This window comes from Schistocerca gregaria, chromosome 4 (genome assembly GCF_023897955.1).
Source record: "Schistocerca gregaria isolate iqSchGreg1 chromosome 4, iqSchGreg1.2, whole genome shotgun sequence".
NCBI classification, from domain to species: domain Eukaryota; kingdom Metazoa; phylum Arthropoda; class Insecta; order Orthoptera; family Acrididae; genus Schistocerca; species Schistocerca gregaria.
Genome location: NC_064923.1, coordinates 436,620,297 through 436,642,179, shown reverse-complemented (window position 1 = coordinate 436,642,179; position 21,883 = coordinate 436,620,297). Strand labels below are relative to the sequence as shown.

Genomic DNA, 21,883 nt, shown 5'->3' with positions numbered 1-21,883 from the left:
AATAGTGGAGGTTCGGTAGAACGAGTGCTTGCACGAGCTGGCGTTTCAAGTCCTGTGGGAATATGTTCCGAAACTTTTTGAGAGCATAGAGACAAGCAGACGTCTTTCGGCACACTGCGACTGTGTTCACCGCCCAGTTGAGATGCTCGTCCAAAGTTACACCCAAGTTCTTCACTCTTTTCTGATATGGTATTGGAGTACCTTCGAGCAGAATAGGAGGTAGCCGTTCGCGGAAATCTGAACTTATTAATTTCTGATGAGCTATTAAGATTACTTGCGTCTTTTTTGCATTTAATGTAAGCCCCAGGTTTTTCGCCCATGTCACTACTGAAGACAGATCATCATTCATCAGAGCGATTGCAGTGTTTACGTCTTCAGGTCTGACGCTTAGGTAGAGCTGGAGGTCGTCGGCATAGAAATGATGTTTACAGGAGGACAAAACCGACGAAATATCGTTGACATATAAAGAAAACAAAAGTGGTCCTAAAACTGATCCTTGTGGCACTCCAGAAGAAACATGTTTCCAGGAAGATTTTTCATTTGCGCAGACAAAACATTGCTGTCTGTCTTTTAAGTAGCTTTCAAACCATCTCATTGCACTATCAGAGAAATTAAGCTGTTGCATTTTTCTGAGTAATATGTCAAAGTTAACAGTGTCAAAAGCTTTGCTGAAGTCCAGTAGCGTCAATATTGTTGCCTTTCGATTGTCGATGGCATATTTCAGGTCATCAGTTACTTTAATTAGAGCAGTGTTTGTGCTGTGATGTTTACGGAAACCGGATTGAAATTTGTGATATAGACTGAATTCATGCAAGTGTTAGTGATTTGGTCATGAACAATATATTCAAGTGCTTTGGAAACAGCAGGCAGTATGCTAATTGGTCGGTAATCACTAGGCAGTTGCGGGTTTTCGATCTTAGGGATGGGTCGAATTATGCTTCTTTTCCATGCAGTGGGGTATATTCCGTTCACGAGGGAAAAATTAAATATGTCAGTTAAGACAGGTACTAAGATATCGGCAACATTCTTAATCATGGTTATACCGATACTGTCGTTGCCTATTGCATCAGAAGAGATTCTCATTATTGCTTTTCTTGCCGTATTTGTTGTTACATGTTTTAGATGGAAGGTATCGTTGTTCGTTATCCTGTTTGGGGATTCTTGTGGACGGTAATTATCAGCCGTGCTGGTATTCAGAGGTGCAGAGAAGAATTCATTTAATTCGTTAGCTGACACATGAAAAGTAGTTTCCGATTTTGCCTTTCCGACCCCCAAGCTACGGAGATTCTTCCGTAGAGTCGTGGGTGTCAGATCGCTGCATACAAGGGAGCGAGCGTGCCTGATTTTGGCATTACGAATGCATTGTTTCACTCTGTTCCGTAGCTTTCTATATTCTTCGAAACGCTCGGGTTTCGGATCTGCCTTGAAACGCCTGTGGGCAGCATCCCTATTAGTCATCATTTGACGTAATTCAGCTGTCAGCCATGGAGCAGGAGATTTTCTTACACGGACTGTGCGCACAGGTGTATGTTTGTCATAGAGGGCAGTGAGTTTATCACCAAGTTCATTAATTTTGCCGTCGATTGTAGGTTCTCTGATTATTTGATGCCATGAGATTTCTGAGCAATCGGCTGTTAGAGCGTCAAGGTCAATACGTTTCATGTTCCTACAAGTTATGTAACGCGATTTGATCCTTGGGGGCTGCACAGAGTAGGCCAGGAATATTACATCATGTGCTGAGAGGCCAAGGGCCGATGATTGACCAACATCGCTTACTCTGTCAGTCTGTTTCGTTGCGATCACGTCTATAAGAGTATGACTGTGCGCCGTATGGTGTATAAATAAAATAAAAAATAATTGACAAACAGCATGCAATCGTTCGTTGTCGATGATGGAGATTACTCATTATGGGAATTTGAAAATATAAATTTAATGTATGATGCACCAGAATGAAATTTTAGGAAAGCCGAACATACACTATCTGACCAATAGTCTCTGGACACCCCTATGTAATGCGGAATTGAGATCTGTTTAAATATCGGCACACCATAAAGTAAAAATGTCACTTCTGGAGGTTGTGGCTCATGCAACTTCTATCTGCTTTCGCATTTCGTGAAGAGATTTTTTTTGTACATCCACTTCTTGCAATAGAAATCTAAATCTGTATCTTATTCCAAGTCCTCAACTGCATATACATACCCCAAAAGCCTCTATACAGTGTGTGGCAGAGCGTATTTGAAAATAATATTGGCAATATTCTGCCCTGTTCCATTCATGTAGTGAGTAAGTGAAATATTACTGTTCCTAAGCTCCAGTATGCGTCCTAATGTCTCTTAGCTTATTCTTATCATCTCAAGGTGAGATGTGTGACAGTGGCATCAGAACAGTGGCACAAACTCCCTCGAATAGCGGTTCTCTAAATTTACGGAAAAAAGTTTCACAAAAATGCTCCCCCTTTGTCCAAACATTCCCATTCATGTTCCCCCGAATACACTATCTGATCAAAAACTTCTGGACACCTGTTAATGAACATTTATATAAGGTGTGTTCACCCTTCGCCTTTATGAAGGCTTGAGCTCTGCTAGGGACACCTTCAGTGAGGTGTCTGAATCTGTGGAGGAATGCAGACCATTCTCGCTCAACTGCCGAAGCCAGAGAAAGTAGTGATTTCGACGCTGGTGTCTGCAGCGAAGTCGACGTTCTAGCTCATCCCAAAGGTGTTTCTTCCGGTTCAGGTCTGGACTTCGTGCAGGACAGTCCATTTTAGGAATGTTGTTGGCCACAAACTATTGCCTTACAGATGCTGCTTTATGAAAGGACGCACCGTCATATTGATACAAACAAGCATCGTTCCGAAATGTTCCTCTACTGTTCGCGGCACACAATACTGTAAAATATGTTCATATCCTTCCGCATTTAACATTTGTTTCCTTACCACGAAGAACACTGCTCTACCCGTAACACCACCTCTTGCGCACTTCACTATTGACATTACACATGATGGCAGGTAACGTTCTCCCGACGTTACCAGGTGTAGAAGTATGAAACCGGAATTTGGTTGCAGTAGTTACACGTCTATTGTTTGAAACTGATAAACAATATTTTATTCAAAATAATCTCAATTGCTATTTATACATTTCTCCCATCTCTCCGGCTGGCTATGAATGCCACGCACTAAAAACCAGTTCTTCTTTTGAAGCGAACCAGTCAGCGAGCTATTTTCGTACATTTTCATACAAATTGCCCAGCGAGGGCGTGTTGCAGTGATGCAAATAAATGACAGTCGGGCGGAGACAAGTAAGGAGAATAAGCCACATGCCCTAGTATTTCCCAACTGAGAGCCTCGCTCGTTTTCCAGACCCGATTTGGTGTGTGTAATGGGACGTTATCATGGACAATACGAATTTGTTTTGCCTTTTTCCTATATTTCGGTCGTTTTTCACCTAATGCCGATTTAAATCAATCGTTGCTGATAGTAGTGTTAACGATTTCATCAGTTCTTAGGAGCTCATAATAGATGACACCCTTCTTATCCCACCAAACACAGAGCGTTGTCTTCTTGCGAAAGCGATTTGGTCTTGCAGTGGATTTACTCATGATTTACGACGCTTACGATTCTCAAAATATATCAGTTTTTCATTACCTGTCACGACTTTCTTTTTTTCTGGCGAACAGCATTCCACAAGTGGTCTTTCGATTTGCTTGTTGTCTTTCATTCAGCTCACGCGGAACCCATTTTCCCATTTTCTGCACCTTTCCCATAGCTTCCCACCGACGAGAAATGTCTTTATGCGTCACATTCAGTTGTCCCGCGAGTTTCTGTTGAGTTTGGGTATCATCTTTATCCAATAACACCTGCAATTCGTTGTCTTCGAACTTCTTCGGTCGTTTCCGGCGCATATCGTTTCTCATGCCAAAATCACCACTTTTGAAATTTTGGAACCACTCGAAACATTGTGTTTTCCCGGGAGCATGTTCGCCGAAAGCTTTGACAAGTAGTCGATGCGATTCTGCAGCTGTTTTCTTCAAAAGATAACAGAAAACCAATGCTTTCCTCAAATCGTAGATCGTAGGCATAAAACTCCACATGTCTACGGGTTTGAAACAGATACCGGTGTATGGAACTTGGGTTCCTGTATGTTGACATTCGTCGTCAGTCGTTACGGGAACCAGATGGCGCTGCAGACGCGGTCTCACACTGACAGGTAGCACCATTTGCATGGAAATCCCGGTTTCATACTTTTACACCTGGTAACTGGCACAGGGTATGTCGTGATAAATCATTCCAAATTTGTCGTTTCCAGTCATGCACCGACGAGTGGCGTCGCTCTTACAGCAACTCAGGCATCACTTAGCGCTGACTTCAGAAATGTCTGGCTTATGAGGAGATGCTTGACCATTCTTTTTAGCCCCCTAACTGGACTGCTGATGGCGCTTTGAAACTCACGACTGATTCTTTCCGCTCATTTCATACGTTTTTTTTTACAACAGCCTCTGGAACACTAGATGGCCCCTGTCCGCCCCTTCTACTTTACTCATTACTAATTGAAATTAAAATGCTAGGGGTTCCCTTTCACAACCACTTTTCTTTCCTTTAATGACTAGCTCGACCGTGCCCTCATCGTCCGTTATCATAGCACCGTAGATAACAAGAGGGAGCGCATTAGATAGCTGTTCCGACTATTCCCCCCCCCCCCCCCCCCCCCCCCCCCCCCGCTGCTGCGCTAATACTGGAAGAAAGGTTAGGGTTTAGCATCCCGTCGGCAGCGGAGTCTTTAGAGACGAAATCTGAGAATACGGAAGGATGGGGAAGGAAACTGGCTGCGCCCTTCTCAAAGGAACCATCTCAGTATATGCCTGTATTTAGGAAGGTGACGGAAAACTTAAATCGGAATGACCGGACGGAGATTTGATCTATTGCACTTCAGCGGTGTCTGGCTCGCGTTGATGCCGTTTCTTCTTTGGCATTTTCTCACAATAGAGTGGCATCTTATTGCTCCCTGAGTTATTGCCATAATTTATTATACACTCCTGGAAATTGAAATAAGAACACCGTGAATTCATTGTCCCAGGAAGGGGAAACTTTATTGACACATCCCTGGGGTCAGATACATCACATGATCACACTGACAGAACCACAGGCACATAGACACAGGCAACACAGCATGCACAATGTCGGCACTAGTACAGTGTATATCCACCTTTCGCAGCAATGAAGGCTGCTATTCTCCCATGGAGACGATCGTAGAGGTGCTGGATGTAGTCCTGTGGAACGGCTTGCCATGCCATTTTCACCTGGCACCTCAGTTGGACCAGCGTTCGTGCTGGACGTGCAGACCGCGTGAGACGACGCTTCATCCAGTCCCAAACATGCTCAATGGGGGACAGATCCGGAGATCTTGCTGGCCAGGGTAGTTGACTTACACCTTCTAGAGCACGTTGGGTGGCACGGGATACATGCGGACGTGCATTGTCCTGTTGGAACAGCAAGTTCCCTTGCCGGTCTAGGAATGGTAGAACGATGGGTTCGATGACGGTTTGGATGTACCGTGCACTATTCAGTGTCCCCTCGACGATCACCAGAGGTGTACGGCCAGTGTAGGAGATCGCTCCCCACACCATGATGCCGGGTGTTGGCCCTGTGTGCCTCGGTCGTATGCAGTCCTGATTGTGGCGCTCACCTGCACGGCGCCAAACACGCATACGACCATCATTGGCACCAAGGCAGAAGCGACTCTCATCGCTGAAGACGACACGTCTCCATTCGTCCCTCCATTCACGCCTGTCTCGACACCACTGGAGGCGGGCTGCACGATGTTGGGGCGTGAGCGGAAGACGGCCTAACGGTGTGCGGGACCGTAGCCCAGCTTCATGGAGACGGTTGCGAATGGTCCTCGCCGATACCCCAGAAGCAACGGTGTCCCTAATTTGCTGGGAAGTGGCGGTGCGGTTCCCTACGGCACTGCGTAGGATCCTACGGTCTTGGCGTGCATCCGTGCGTCGCTGCGGTTCGGTCCCAGTTCTACGGGCACGTGCACCTTCCGCCGACCACTGGCGACAACATCGATGTACTGTGGAGACCTCACGTCCCACGTGTTGAGCAATTCGTCGGTACATCCACCCGACCTCCCGCATGTCCACTATACGCCCTCGCTCAAAGTCCGTCAACTGCACATACGGTTCACGTCCACGCTGTCGCGGCATGTTACCAGTGTTAAAGACTGCGATGGAGCTCCGTATGCCACGGCAAACTGGCTGACACTGACGGCGGCGGTGCACAAATGCTGCGCAGCTAGCGCCATTCGACGGCCAATACCGCGGTTCCTGGTGTGTCCGCTGTGCCGTGCGTGTGATCATTGCTTGTACAGCCCTCTCGCAGTGTCCGGAGCAAGTATGGTGGGTCTGACACACCGGTGTCAATGTGTACTTTTTTCCATCTCCAGGAGTGTATTAAAAAACTATTGTTATTATGATAACAAGTTGCTGACTTAGTTCTGTCAGTGGCAGCAGCAGCGCTTATCGATACTGGTACTGCTGTACCATCTTTGGTGTGACCGCTATATTTCCGTGTGGTGGTGTGTGTGAGGCAGTCAGTCGGTTGCGACAGAGCAGCGAGGAAGTCGTGGCGGTTCGTGTCCCGGTCCGCCACAAATTTTCACCGCTTACTTCTGATTTCTTCCAATGCCCAAATGCGGCTTACGTCATTGAAAACCTCTGAAGGGACCGCACCAATCAGAAACTCGCAGCTACGCGCCACTTAAAGTGGATCTGCTGACCAGCTCCTCCACAAATACACAGTAGATGTGGACATTAAAAGTACATGCCTCACTGTCATAATTTAAAACACATGTTATACGAGGCTTAGTCAAAAATATTTAATCACCACCTCGAAAAAAGAAAAAAGAAAAAAAATCCTAGTCAAAAACTTTTAATCACCACCTCGAAAAAAATCCATCTACAACTGTGAAATTTGGAGATGATGTTAGGTCTTTCTCTGCATATTCTCCATTCAATGGATTCAGAGGATTCATCTGGCTCCATTGTTCACACAAAATAAGGGAAAGAAAAAAACACGCCTCAAGTACGTTCCTTTATTGTCTTAAAAGACCGACGTCGACGAAGGTAGCCGCTATCAGTCTTTGAGGGTTAAATTGAAGATTCTGTGATGAAATATCGTGCATGGTAGTAACGGACGACGGGCTGCCCTCCCGAAACGTCATCGTCAGTGTACGTCCCGATAGCTGAGTGGACGCCGGCACGGTAGCTCAGTGTTCGGTCAGAGGGTTTAACTGCCCTCTGTAATAAAAAAACTCAGTTCATCGATTAACAACAAACTTAAACGGATGTCTTACAACGTCCGCTCAGAGTAGATAAAGCGAACAAAATGGTTTTTTTTTTTAAAGTGGTCAGCATGACGGATTACCGTCCTATGGGCCCGGGTTCGATTCCCGGCTTGGTTGCGGATTTTCTCCTTTCGGGAACTGGATGTTGTGCTGCCTCCATCATTATTTTATCCCGGCGCGCAGGTCGCCCAATGTGGCGTCGAATGTAATAAGACCCGCACCAAGGCGGCCGGACTTGCCCCGCATGGGGCCTCCCGGCCAATGACGCCAAACGCTGATTTCCATCGAGTATTCAGTAGACCGGGAAATTTTCAAGATGCATAAAAAATTAGATACGTACGCGTGACATTGAATAATTAAAGGGACAAATTAATGTAGATAAAAACTGTATTTTCACAAAATGATACTACTACTTCTCCTCAATCCCTACCGTTGTTAATACATTTGTCCCAACAACGAACTAGTTTTTTTTGTACTTGATGCAAAGAAGTCTTTGACTTGTTGTTTCAGCCTCTTCTTTGACCTCCTCGTTGTTGCTGGATTTTTTTGCACGTAATGCCTCCTTGAGTGGACCAAACTGATGAACTTCCGAGGGAGCCAAATCTGGACTATAAGGAGGATGAAGTAGTACCTCACAACTACTTTTTTTACAGTTTCTTGAACAGCTGAGGGCAAGCGCTGTCATGTGGCAGGATCACGCCTTTTCTTTGAAAGCCGCCTCGTGTTTGGCTTTACTTTGTTCATCGGTATGTCTGAGTAGTAGGCACTGTTTATTGTACGCTGATATTCCAAATGATCACGAAAAACGTTACCTTGGGTCTCCCCGCTGATACTTGTGTTCTGAATTTCTTTCGGGCAAGAGAGCTGGTGTGCTTCAATGCATGCTTTATCCTCTGTACCCACTTTGAGTGTAGTTTCCTTGTGTTGTTTCGTTAGCTCTTTCGGAACTCACCCTTGCTTTTGCTGTACTTGAGCTTGTTATTGGTAATGTTATGAACTGCGCTAACACTTACTGCAACTACTTTTGAAACCTTTCACGAATAATGTCGTCATTGCGGGTTTCAAGCCGAGCAGTTGACACTTCAGCTCGCTGGGCAGCTCGCTGTTCATCTGTCACTGAGGCGCGACTGTTCTTGAACTGTTCTACCCACTTACAAAAAATTCCGCCGTTCATACAACATTCACCGTACTGTAAAATCAGTCGGGAAAAGATTTTAGCCCGTATTTCAGCTTCAGAAAGCAAGAAACGGACGACTGAACGTCGTTCAGCTAAGGTGGAAACTTAAAGCGGACACGCCATAGTTAAATGCAATACTGAGGTTTAGAGTTGCAAATCTACCGTAGCCTACCGTAGACTACCGTAAGTAAGCGTAGATACGGTAGTTTTCCTAGCAGCTTTGGTCAGTTAAGATCATGTTTTACCTGTATGTTTGTGTGTTACTTATCTATTGGGCGGTACCTCATAACGATGCCCTTCTTTATGTTTCCAGACAGTGTGCAGCTAGAGTCCCCTAACAACCGGAAGCGGTAAACTGGCTAGAAACTGAGCGAGGACGTATAATAGGCCATCTAACATACGGGACATTTTTAACATTTTTGTTCTACATTGTTATCCTCCTATCTGTTACTTAAGATTAAACTTTATTCATAGCAAAACTGAAATTCTCAATGTTTAATTCAGGTTTTAAACGAAAATTGAAGGTTTAAAACATGAAACGGAGGGCTGTTGTAGTAAAAATAGAGAAAAGAATATACATTTAACACATAACGCTAAGAAACGCAAATTCCCCGAGGAAAAAGTAAAGTAAAGAAACGCAAAACAAAAATATATCAAAATATCTTCGATACATAGAACACGTTTCTTTTATTCATAAATAGCTTTGGCAACTATCAATAATAACGGGAAATTTTGCCTTTGAACAAGTTGAAGTACGTTGTATTCAGTACAAAATAACAACAATAATTATATTTCATATATCCTTGTAAACTATACTTGCTTCAAAATTAATTCCTACGATTCCATAAAAGCTCGGAGCCAATGTTTACTATTTATAAAACGCAGTTTATATTCTATAAATATATAAAATACACCACGGACTAACATTGAATGATGTGATGTTCTAATTACGTGCAAAAAAAAAAAAAAAGACAGACAAAGAGAAATCGTCGGTTCTCAGATTCTATCTTACACATTCATTTACTGTGTGATTCTGTCCCTACCAATGCTGCGAATACTGCCGGTAACCCTACCATTTCCTACGTCATTTATGTAGTGAACAAAAACTATCGAAATTTAGTTTTCGTAGAGCGGACGTCTACTGAGGTTATAAACAATACATTCTTTATTTGTCAGCTTTTATCAGCTCATCCCAGTGATACCATTCTTAAATCATGATGTAACTTCCCAACTATATGTCTTTCTGTACGAAATGTAAACCTACTTTACTTCCCAATCTGTAGAAATCTACGTATTACCAAAACTACGTCTCCACAAACTGTTATCCAACTAGAACTCGTATTCTAACCTTTGACTAAACAGAAAGTAATTTTAACTGAATTGTAACTGATCTTAATGAAACTTGTCTTTATATTAAATGCGCAACTGGAATAAAACAGTTATCCGGCCCCAATCAAAATTTCCAATATCGTTGCAGATTTCTCGAAAGCACAACAGCAAAAAGCAAGCAGGCAAAGGCTAAGCTATATTTCTGTTTCTAAATACATATTCAAACTGTTGCATACGGTAATGCATAATTATAAACAGTGGGGTAGGGAGAGTAACTGTGCCTATGAAATGATATTCCAAGACAATCTTTATAAAATAAAGTATGTATTCAAAACGACAGAGTGTGATCTTCACACATAAGATTGGTCTGAACGATACTATGCTTAACAAAGCGAACAATGATTGTGAAAGGATACAGTGTTAACGGAATTTTTTTTTTATGTCGTCAGTCTTCTGACTGGTTTGATGCGGCCCCCCACGATGTCCTCTTCTGTGCTAACCTCTTCACCTCGGAGTAGCACTTGCAACCTACGACCCCAATTATCTGTTGGATCTATACCAATCTCTGTCTTCCTCTACAGTTTTTGCCCTCTACAGCTCCCTCTAGTACCATGGAAGCCATTCCCTCATGTCTTAGCAGATGACTTGTCATCCTGTCCCTTCTCCTTATCAGAGTTTTCCGTATATTCCTTTCTTCTCCGATTCTGAGCAGAAGCTCCTCATTCCTTACCTAATCAGTCTACCTAATTTTCAACATTCGTCTGTAACACCACATTTCAAATGCTTCGATGCGCTTCTCTTCCAGTTTCCCCACAGTCTGTATTTTATTACCATGAAATGTTATACTCCAGACGTAGATTCCCAGAAATTTCTTCCTGAAATTAAGGCCGATATTTGAGATTAGTAGACTTCTCTTAGTCAGGAATGCGTTTTTTGCCATTACTAGTCTGCTTTTGATGTCCTTGCTCCGTCCGTCATTGGTTATTTTATTGCCTAGGAAGCAGAATTCCTTAGCTTCATCTACTTCGTGACCATCAATCCTGATGTTGCGTTTCTCGCAGTTCTCATTTCTCCTACTTTTCATCACCTTCGTCTTTCTTTGATTTATTCTCAATCCATACTATGTACTCACTAGACCATTCCGTTTAGCAGACCATGTAATTAATTCTTCTTCACTTTCACTCAGGATAGCAGTGTCATCAGCGAGTAGTATCAGTTACATCCTTCCACTTTCAACTTTAATTTCACCCCTGAACCTTTTTTATTTCCATCATTGTGTCATAGATGTACAGATTGAACAGTAGGGGCGAAAGACTACATCCTTCTCTTACACCCTTTTTAATACGAGCTCTTCGTTCTTTGTTGTCCACTCTGATTATTCCCTCCTGGCTGTTGTATGGCCCGTCTCTCCCTATAGGTTACCCCTACTTTTCTCAGAATTTCGAACATCTAGTACCATTTTACATTGTCGAGCGCTTTTTCCAGCTCGCAAGTCCTATGCAAGTGTCTTGATTTTTCTTTAGTCTTGCTTCTGTTATTAACCGCAACGTCAGAATTGCCTCTTTCGTGCTTTTACCTTTCCTAAAGCCAAACTGATCGTCATCTAGCGCATTCTCAATTTTCTTTTCCGCTCTTCTGTATATTATTCTTGTAAGCAACTTGGGTGCATGAGCTGTTAAGCTGATTGTGCGATAATTCTCGCACTTGTCAGCTCTTGCCGTCTTTGGAATTGTGTAGATGATGCTTTTCCGAAAGTCAGATAGTATGTAGCCAGATTCGTACATTATACACACAACGTGAATAGTCGTTTTGTTGCCACTGCCCCGAATGATTTTAGAAATTGTGATGAAATTTTATCTATCCCTTCTGGCTTATTTGATCTTAAGTCCCCCAAAACGCTTTTAAATTCTGATTCTAATACTGGATCCCCTATCTCTTCTCAATCGATTCCTGTTTCTTCTCCTATCACACCAGACAAATGTTCCACCTATCCGCTCTGTCCTGTGCATTTAACAGTGGAATTCCCGTTGCACTCTTAATATTATCACCCTTAGTTTTAATGTCACCGAAGGTTGTTTTGACTTAACTGTATGCTGAGTCTGTCCTTCCGACAATCACTTCTTTTTTCATGTCTTCGTCCGCAGCTCGTGGGCGTGAGGTAGCGTTCTCGCTTCCCGCGCCCGGGTTCCCGGGTTCGATTCCCGGCGGGGCCAGTGATTTTCTGTGCCTCGTGATGACCGGGTGTTGTGTGATGTCCTTAGGTTAGTTAGGTTTAAGTAGTTCTAAGTTCTAGGGGACTGATGACCATAAATGTTAAGTCCCATAGTACTCAGAGCCATTTTTTTGATGTCTTCACATTTTTGCTGCAGCCAATTCATCTTAGCTTCCCTGCACTTCCTATTTATTTCACTCCTCAGCGACTTTTATTTCTGTATTCCTGAGTTTCCCGGAACATTTTTGTACTTCCTCCTTTCATCGATCAATTGAAGTATTTTTTCTTTTACTCACGGTTTCTTCACAGTTATCTTCTTTGTACGTATATTTTTCTTTCCAACTTCTGTGATGGCCCTTATTATATTTATCTATTCCTCTTCAACTGTACTGCCTATTGAGCTATTTCTTACTGATGTGTCTATAGCCATAGAGAACTTATAGCATATCTCGCCATTCCTTAGTACTTCCATATTCCACTTCTTTGCATATTGATTCATCCTGACTAATTTCTTAAACTTCAATCTATGTCTGCTCCACCACTGAATTTTACCCCGACCTGTGGAAGACTTCCCGTGTCCTGCTGTTCCCTAAACCTAACCAACACCCCTCTGATACCTCTTCCTATCGTCCAATCTGCATCACCTCCGTGTTCAGTAAGGTCTTCGAGGCTATCGTCTCTCGCCGTATTCACCGCAACCAGCACCGCCTCCTTCATCTTACCCAATGTGGCTTCCGGCCTTCCTTCTCCACCGACGACCAGCTCCTTAACCTTACCAATCTTCTTTCCCTCCAACTTAACTCCCGTTGCTCTCTATCTTTGTTTCCCTTGATCTCCAGAACGCCTATGACCGTGTCTGGCATCCTGGGCTCTTCTTCAAACTTCAGACCTATGCTCTCCCCATCAACTTCGTCCGTCTCGTTGCTTCCTTCCTGTCCCATCATCCCTCCTATGTGACTAACCACAATTCCAACTCCCGTACTTTCTACCCTTCTGCCGCTGTGCCCCAAGGTTCTGTCCTTTCCCCTCTCCTCTATCTCCTGTACACTGCTGATATGCCCAAACCTCCCCCTCCTGTTCATCTTCTCCAGTTCACTGATGATACTGCCTTCCTAGCCCTTTATCCTACCCTTCAACGGTCCCAACATACCCTCCAAACCCACCTTGACCAGTTCACTTCTTGGTGCAACCAGTGGTTCCAGGACCCAGGCGATCATCACAGGCTGCACCACCTGCTCCTTCCGCCTCCATGATTTCTACGTCACCATTTATGGCCGTCCTATCCACCTCACTCCTACCCTCATATACCTTGGCCTCACACTCGACCGCCGCCTCACCTGGACTCCCCATCTCCTTACCATCCAAAACAAAGCTCACAATCGCCTCCGCCTCCTGAAACTCCTGTCCAGCCGGACGTGGGGTCTGCATCCTTCCACCATCCTTCACACCTACAAATCCTTGTTCCGCCCCATCCTATGTTATGCCAGTGTCGCTTGGATTTCCGCCCCTCCCTGGTTCTATCAAGCCCTCCAAATCCTCGAACGCCATGCGCTCTGCCTCGCCTTATGCATCCACCTTCCATCCCCCATGTGCATCCTCTACGACCTCATCCCCTTCCCCCACCTTCTCCTTTCCCTTGAACACATCCGCACACTCTATATTGTTCGCCGCCTTGATCCCCCTCACCCCCTGGTTTCTCCCATCCTCTCACCCCCCCCCCCCTCAGTTGCCGTTGTGTCCCACCCTCTCTCCATCTCCACACCCTCCATCTCCTTTCCCAACACAACTTCCACCCTACCCCTCCCAGATGATGAGCTTCGCCCTTACATCTACCCTTCCTCCCAACTCTAACCCCTTCTTCCTGCCTCCTCCTCTGGGCTCCATTTCCTCCCCCTCCCTCCTCCTGAGCGGCTTCCCCCTCCTACTCCCCCTCCATCTCTTGTGCCTCCTTCCAGTGTCTTTGCGCTCCCTCTTGCCCTGTCTTCCCTCTTCCTCTCCTGTCCCACATGTCTCCTGCGTCTTCGTGAACCCACTGATGCCCCTCCTCTCTTCATCCCACCGCTTCCCCAGCTGCCCCTTGCTCTCCCCTCCTTTTCCATACTCTCTGACCTTTTCCCTCGGCAGGTCCCACCTGGCAGTTTTATTGTTTGTCGTGTGTGCTCCAAGTGGGTTTTAAGTGTGTTGTTCCAGAGTGTTTTTACTACTGTGGCCGACTTTTAACCTGTGCCTGCGCATTCAGTGTCTTCTCTGTGTTTTAAGAATCGCCAATTGTATTTTTTAACTTTCTGATGACTTTTTTTAACTGTCCCCCATGAACGTCTCCATGTCAGTGTATATTTTACCTCCATTTTCTCCCCTTACTCTGTTTTATGTTCCCCTTTTTTATCTCCTTATGTCTGTATCGTATTATTCTTATTTTCGTTGTGGTGTCACTCAGCTGAAGAGCGGCGGATTGTGCCGCTGACAGCCCTCCCCTGCCCATACGGGGCAGGGGGATGAAATCACAATGAAGAAAAAAAATCTCCGCAGGGGGGTCAATCTGAGGGAGGCTAGGTCAGTCTCGTGTCACCAGTTGCTGGTCTGTCTCTCATTTGCATTTGTGCAGCAGTTAGTGTCTGTCTGTCGTCGGAGTGCTTGTATGTCTATCGTTTGGATCAAACCTTAAAGCCAGAAAATGAGAGTCTTGCCATTCCGCCAGTAACAGAACTCAGCTAGTGGATGCCTGGTCGGGGCTGAGTTGCTGCATCTGAGTCTGCGCGTTATGCCACCAGTCTGCTCGAGTTTCTCAGACAACGGTCATTGGGGTTTGGATCGGTCGGTTGGTCGGTCGCGCACTGAGACACGAGATGACTTGTCCGCCTTGAGTGTTGGCGCATGTGAGGTCCCCACGTCACGTGAGTCCAGTGGGCAGCGCCGTATAAAAAGGGGTAGTGGCTTCGCAGTTCACACGAGAGCAACAGGAGCGAAACCACGACATCGGGCTGGCCGGGGCGAGCTGTGACGCCGTGAGAAGAGAGATCGGCGCGCCTTCCTGCGTCCGTTGAAGCGGCTGGCAGCGGACGGTTCGAGAGAGCGTTGGGGGTGCTGCGCAAGGTCTTCGCCAAAAATCGCAGTTTATTAGAAGTTCAGTGATTGGAGATATGTTGTTTCATTTATTTGTTAAATTCTACTTGTTTTCTTGGTGAGGTCACCAGCCGAATTGTTTTGGGGTTATCCCACCATTCTTCTCTGTTTGCCCACCCGCGGGAAGGCGGTTATTTGTGAATTGGGTGGGCCGTTTTTCCCTTGTGGAATTGTGGAGGTTTAGAGCAACCAGCGGTTCAGGTTGTTTAGTACCCCCCCCCCCCCCCCTGTCAATCTGCCATACGGTAATAGATGCCTCTGTAATGTTTGTCGGATTCGGTGTTAACGAATTTATTACTTAAAGGCCGAATTCTTGAAATATATTTTTATCTTGCCTATCATCTTGCGAGGTGGTATATGTGTAATGTAGAGCACGTTGTGCATTTTATGTAAGTCTGCATTTTATGGGTTTTATTTAAATAGTCATTTTAGGTTATTGGGTTGCTACCCATCTACCGCAAGAGTCCTTAAGGAAAAAAAAAAAAAAAACAAATTGCACTTTCGGTGGCAAATAATTTGAATGTTGTACCATTTCCATCTTCTTTTGGGGGTGCATAGTTTTCGTGTTTGTGTGAGTTGTTAAAATTTTTTTAGTTTAAAGTAATCTGGTGTGTTGCAGATTTGCACCAGTGTACTCTTTCAGAGGTTGTTGTGAGCGGTCATGACTGCGGCCGTGTTGAAAGGGAGCAGGCAAGCTTCTCAGCCCGGAGACTCCTACTGTTAATATTATTCTTCTGCCTCTAAATAAAACTGTACTTTGATATTTCGAGGGTACTTTCCTGCTTATAATTTTAAATCTGTTTTGAAAAAGCTTTTAGGAATAAAATTCACATTTGTTAAAAATAATTTCATTTTCTATCAGTTACTTCCTGGCAACTACTTCCACGCTCACCTAGTTTGGTTAAATGTGCTATTGTTTTTAATGAATCGCTAATAAATAAAATAAATTCCTTAACAAAAGATTTTAAAAGTAAATTTACGGTCCAAGAACATGTTCATCTCTTCTTGTCTTTATAATACATCTTTCTTCATCTATCAAACACCACCACAAGTCAACACAGCACTACTGAATACAGTCGTCAGCTACCACATTTCAACTAAGAATGTAACAGACTGCGCAGAGCCAAAGACTGTGTCACGACAAGACCAGAGATTGTTTAACAGTAATGAAACTTGTTCACCATCTGACGTGCACATCGATAACAAGCAAAAACCAAAATGAAATGACCTACTTACAATGAAAGTTATAATTGTCCACGTCTTGTTGTGCCGACCGCACTGTAGCTTGAATGGATTTTTAAGTTTGTTTTACATGCCCGACTTCTAATTTCACCACACAAGTCTCCAGGGTTGAGCAGTTATTGCCCGATGATGACACGGAATACAGTTTGTTAAAGCGGAGTTCACCGTTATTAATTATGTTTTTAGATTTAATTTTAGTACTCGTACAGAGACTCCAAGTTCCTATGTTTAACAGCGCGTCGTCAAAATAAGTATGAAATGCTAATGTCTTTGCAACACGTATTGTCGACTATTGAGTTAAAGTTCGTACCTATTTTGTCATTTTAGAGAAGAGAAACCTTAAGCGCTTTTGCTTCTATAGTCTCAGTATCAAATGTTCACTAATTTCAATTGACTTTCTATCTCAGTTCAGTATTTAACACAAATTATATATCAATATCATTTCAGAGGTATTACGTCGGTTCCACACTAACGGAATAACACGCAATTGTCATTTAACATCACTTTCATTAATAATCCTTTTTCTTATGCCGTAAATCTTAATACATGATCACTATCTAGGAGGAAAGAGGGATTGATCCTAATCATAATAGCTTTTAATGAGCCCGCAATCGTTAATTAAATAAAAAGTCACGTTCAAGGATGATATGCGAACAACTTTTGTTCCGTCCGTTTTCACGTATCTGTCAACACTAATCCTGTCGCCCACAATTCAAATTAACACTGACGTTAACCCCTTTTGTCGGAACATCGAATCGTAGCTATTATGTGAAGGTTTATTCTAGTCCCCGAATTAATTCCTTTCAGATACGCGCATTACCGAACAGCAGAACGGAAAACAAACGTCTTGTTTTAACAACCGAACAACGCAATGACGTTGCATTACGACAATGTCCGCCCAATGAACATCTCTTTGACTTTATCTTCTCTGCTTAATTAAATCATTTCTAATTACAATTTATTCAGCTATTTAACGAAAACATCTAACAAAAAATAAAATAAATTTATCCCAACGTAAAAGATCCGTCATAAATTGCAAAAGTTCTACTACAACTTGTTCAATTTCTACATCGATTTGTGTCAGTAATTATCGAATGTCACGATCACTCTTCGTACACTGATTGTGAACGACTCATGTGAGCCACGAGCTGCAGCCCGCATTGTTCGCAGACGCTGCGCCGGAAGAGGGGCGCGGTGAGTTTGCGAGCGCTGGAGGCGCTTTGGTTGCGCCTGTCACGGCTCTGCACGGCCACGGCGCAGGCACTCTCCGCCGCGCACCTCGTCGCCACCATCACCTTCTCCATCGTCTTCCTCATGGACGCCTACGGCTTCATCATCATGTTCGACAAGCCTGACATGGGCCTCCTCACTGGCGGACTCGGCGGCTACGCTGTGTGCATCGTCACCTACTTGGCCATGGTCTACAATGCCGGCTACATTGTGATTGCTACGGTACGTTCAGCTTAATGCATCTCGCTTCTTCTTCTTTTTCTTGTGCATTTGTCTATAATCGGTGTAATGTCGATATGGTTAATTTAGGAGGTGGCTGGATGCCCATAATGTCGCCACCACATTATCCCCGAGACGGAACATATGTACCGTATAGTGTAACTTGACATAAATACACACTGAAGCGCCAAAGAAACTGGTATAGGCATGCGTATTCAAATAAAGAGATATGTAAATAGGCAGATTGCGGCTCTGCAGTCAACAACGCCTATACAGGGTGGTCCATTGATCGTGACCGGGCCAAATATCTCAGGAAATAAGCGTAAAAACGAAAAAAGTACAAAGAACGAAACGTCTCTAACTTGAAGGGGGAAACCAAATGGCGCTATGGCTGGCCCGCTAGATGGCGTTGCCTTAGGTCAAACGGATATCGACTGAGTTTTCTTAAATGCGAACTCCAATTTTTGTTACATATTCGTATAGTACCTAAAGAAATATGAATGTTTCAGTTGGACCACTTTTTTCGTTTTTCGATAGATGGCGCTGTAATAGTCACAAAAGTGTAAGTACTTGGTATCACGTAATATTCCGTCAGTGCGGACGGTATTTGCTCCATAATACATTACCCGTGTTAAAATGGACCGTTTACCAATTGCGGAAAAGATCGATATCGTGTTGATGTATGGCTATTGTGATCAAAATGCCCAACGGGCGTTTGCTATGTATGCTGCTCGGTATCCTGGACGACATCACCCAAGTGTCCGGACCGTTCGCTGGATAGTTACGTTATTTAAGGAAACAGGAAGTGTTGAGCCACATGTGAAACGTCAACCACGACCTGCTACAAATGGTGATGCCCAAGTAGGTGTTTTAGCTGCTCTCGCGGCTAATCCGCACGTCGGTAGCAGACAAATTGCGAGAGAATCGGGAATCTCAAAAACGTCGGTGTTGAGAATGCTACATCAATATCGATTGCACCCGTACCATATTTCTATGCACCAGGAATTGCATGGCGACGAATTTCAACGTCGTGTTCAGTTCTGCCACAGGGTACAAGAGAAATTACGGGACGATAACAGATATTTTGCACGCGTTCTACATAGCGACGAAGCCTCATTCACCAACAGCGGTAACGTAAACCGACATCATATGCACTATTGGGCAACGGAAAATCCACGATGGCTGTGGGACATCAGCGACCTTGGCGGGTTAATGTATGGTGCGGCATTATGGGAGGAAGAATAATTGGCCCCATTTTATCGATGGCAATCTAAATTGTGCCATGTATGTTGATTTACTACGTAATGTTCAACCGATGTTACTAAAAGATGTTTCACTGTATGACAGAATGACTATGTACTTCCAACATGATGAATGTTCGACACATAGCTCGCGTGCGGTTGAAGCTGTATTGAATAGCATATTTCATGACAGGTGGATTGGTTGTCGAAGCACCAAACCATGACCCGCACGTTCACCGGATCTGACGTCCCCGGATTTCTTTTTGTGGGGAAAGCTGAAGAATGAAACTTCTTGTCAGATTAAAACTGTGTGCCGGACCGAGACTCGAACTCGGGACCTTTGCCTTTCCCGGACAAGTGCTCTACCGACTATTTTTTTTTAAAACAAATCTCAAATTTAAAGGAACAGGCATACAGGGATGTTGTTTTTATTTATTATATTATGTTAAAAGGAACATGTAGATCATTTCATTGTATAGTATGTGCATTACATATGGAGCGGTGAGAGAAGCGTGAGGTTCATTATCAGCTGTCAAATGGGCACACCGACTGCACCCGGCACATCCCAACTCCATGGAGGGTCGAGGAAGATTGCCTGAAGATAGTTGGCAAAGGTTTTCCGATAGTGTGACCATCTATGAACCTCATTGTGGGCTTGCTGCAAGAAATACCAAAAGTCGAGTCGCGACTTGGTAGCATCTCCATAGAGGTACGCGATCGTCCAACCATTGACCCAGATGATCGACTGTGATTTAGTCGCCGGAAAGTAGTCATTCTCCGGATGTAAGTAGGAAGCAGGTGTAATATGTTGCGGGGTCACACGGAGGTAGTAAGCCACCATCTGTCGTCCTAGGAGCCATATGTCCTCCACCGCGATACAAGTTAAGCGGTGATGGTCGTCATCCACTTGGCGACATTTCGGGCACAGTGGAGTGTCCACTAGTCCAATTGCATGGAGTCGTTGGTTGGTGTTTAACTTGATACATGTGACATAGAACCACAGTGCCCGAACGAAGGTAGAAAAGAATTTTTGGTGCACATGTCTCCAAATCTTCGGCCAATGCAACGTGCGGTGTTTCAGTTCAATAACATTACGACTTATCCGTCGTAGCAGCCAAACATAAAAATCCTTCGCGCATGGTGGTCTCGTGCGCGGAAGCGCGTCTCTGATATAACTAAGTTCCACGATAAATGTTGATACATGCGCAAAATGTGGCGTAATGTTGCCCACCGCCACCAGAGGTGTGAGGACGCTGGAACTAGGATATCCAGTAAGCGGGATATAAGGGAATCACGCCCACTATTCCATTGCTTGTACATCGTGGCTAGAAGGAGCGCCGTCGCTCGACAGCGAACATTAGTAAGTCCGAGTCCCCCCTTGTCCGTAGGGAGCGTGAGCGTTCCGTATCGCACCGTGAGGGGCGACCCAATCATCACAAAATAGCCTAGTGCTGACTGAAGTCGATGCCCGAGCGTGAGTGGTAGGGGCAGGATCTGCGAAATATGCACCATTCGAGAAACCACATAAGTGTTCAGATATTCGACTCGCTGCAAAGGATCAAGGCACCGTAGGATATGTTGGCGGACCATGGTACGTGTTGTCTGTAAAATACGTTGATAGTTAACTGCCGCAGTATGTTTCACAGATGAGGTAAAGTCTATGCCCAGATAGCGGAATCGTTGCACATAAGGAAACGGACTGATTTCTTCCGGCGTAAGGCCCCTTCCAACCGGCATTGCTGCCGATTTGTTGATGTTCACTGCACTACCCGCCGTCACACTGTGGTACAACAACAGTTCAAGGACCGTCTTCACCTCTTCCTCAGAACGAACGAGCAGCAAGAGGTCGTCCGCATAGGCATGACATTTGAAGGTGTAGCCCCGCAGTTCTATCCCAGAAAGAGAATTTGTTAGCCTCCCAGTTAATGGTTCCAACGCTATCGCGAACAGCAGCATCGAAAGAGGGCAGCCCTGGCGAATGGAACGTCGAATTTCAATGGGCCCTGCTATACGCCCATTAACCTGTACCAAGGATTGTGCGCTCCCATAAATCCTTCTAATGAGACCAGTAAAACAGTCTGGAAATCCCATTTGTTCCAGTACAGCGTACAGATAGTTGTGGCGCACCTTATCAAAAGCACTGTCAAAATCAACCGCCACAATCGCCGCTTTAAGCCGGCACTCCTCCGCCAGCGCTATCACATCACGGCATTCGGCAGTAGCTGTTTGTACATTCACCGATCCACCCGGTGTCGTCTGTTCTGGAGAGAGAACGCTACGAATTAACATACGACATCGGGACGCTAGCAACCGTGCAAAGATCTTATAGTCTGCATTAAGCAGGGTGATGGGGCGATAATGTGTGACCGTAATTCCTGGCTTCGGTTTATGTACTGGCACCAAGAGGCCTTCCATAAAAGCCGGTGGAATAGGCGCATCGGAATTTAACAACTCGTTGTACATTTCCGTCCATCGCGGTGCCATTTCGTTGCGAAATTCTCGATGAAATTCAGCAGGAAGTCCATCAATGCCTGGGGACCGATTCAACGCACCCTTCGCGATCGCATCATGTACTTCCTCACAGCTAATAGCTTCCAGTAAGGTTCCAGCGGCTTCCACCGTTAGTGTACGGGAGACGTATGTGGCTATACGTTCGAGGTCATCAACACGGGCTGCTTCCTCCCTATAGATGTGTTGGTAATGGTCGACGAATGCACAGACAATGTCCGCTTGACGCGTCACTCTTCGGTCTTCGCGGGTAATTAAC

General features: G+C 44.8%; 1 protein-coding gene across 1 annotated transcript in view; it reads left to right on the top strand.

The window, feature by feature from the left end:
- LOC126267763 (gustatory and odorant receptor 63a-like) overlaps window positions 1-21,883 on the top strand; it is a 122,019-nt gene that overhangs the window by 68,253 nt on the left and 31,883 nt on the right. The window contains exon 4 of the mRNA XM_049973066.1: window positions 17,597-17,878. Coding sequence (XP_049829023.1) covers window positions 17,597-17,878 — 282 coding nt within the window. The remainder of the gene's footprint in view (window positions 1-17,596; window positions 17,879-21,883) is intronic.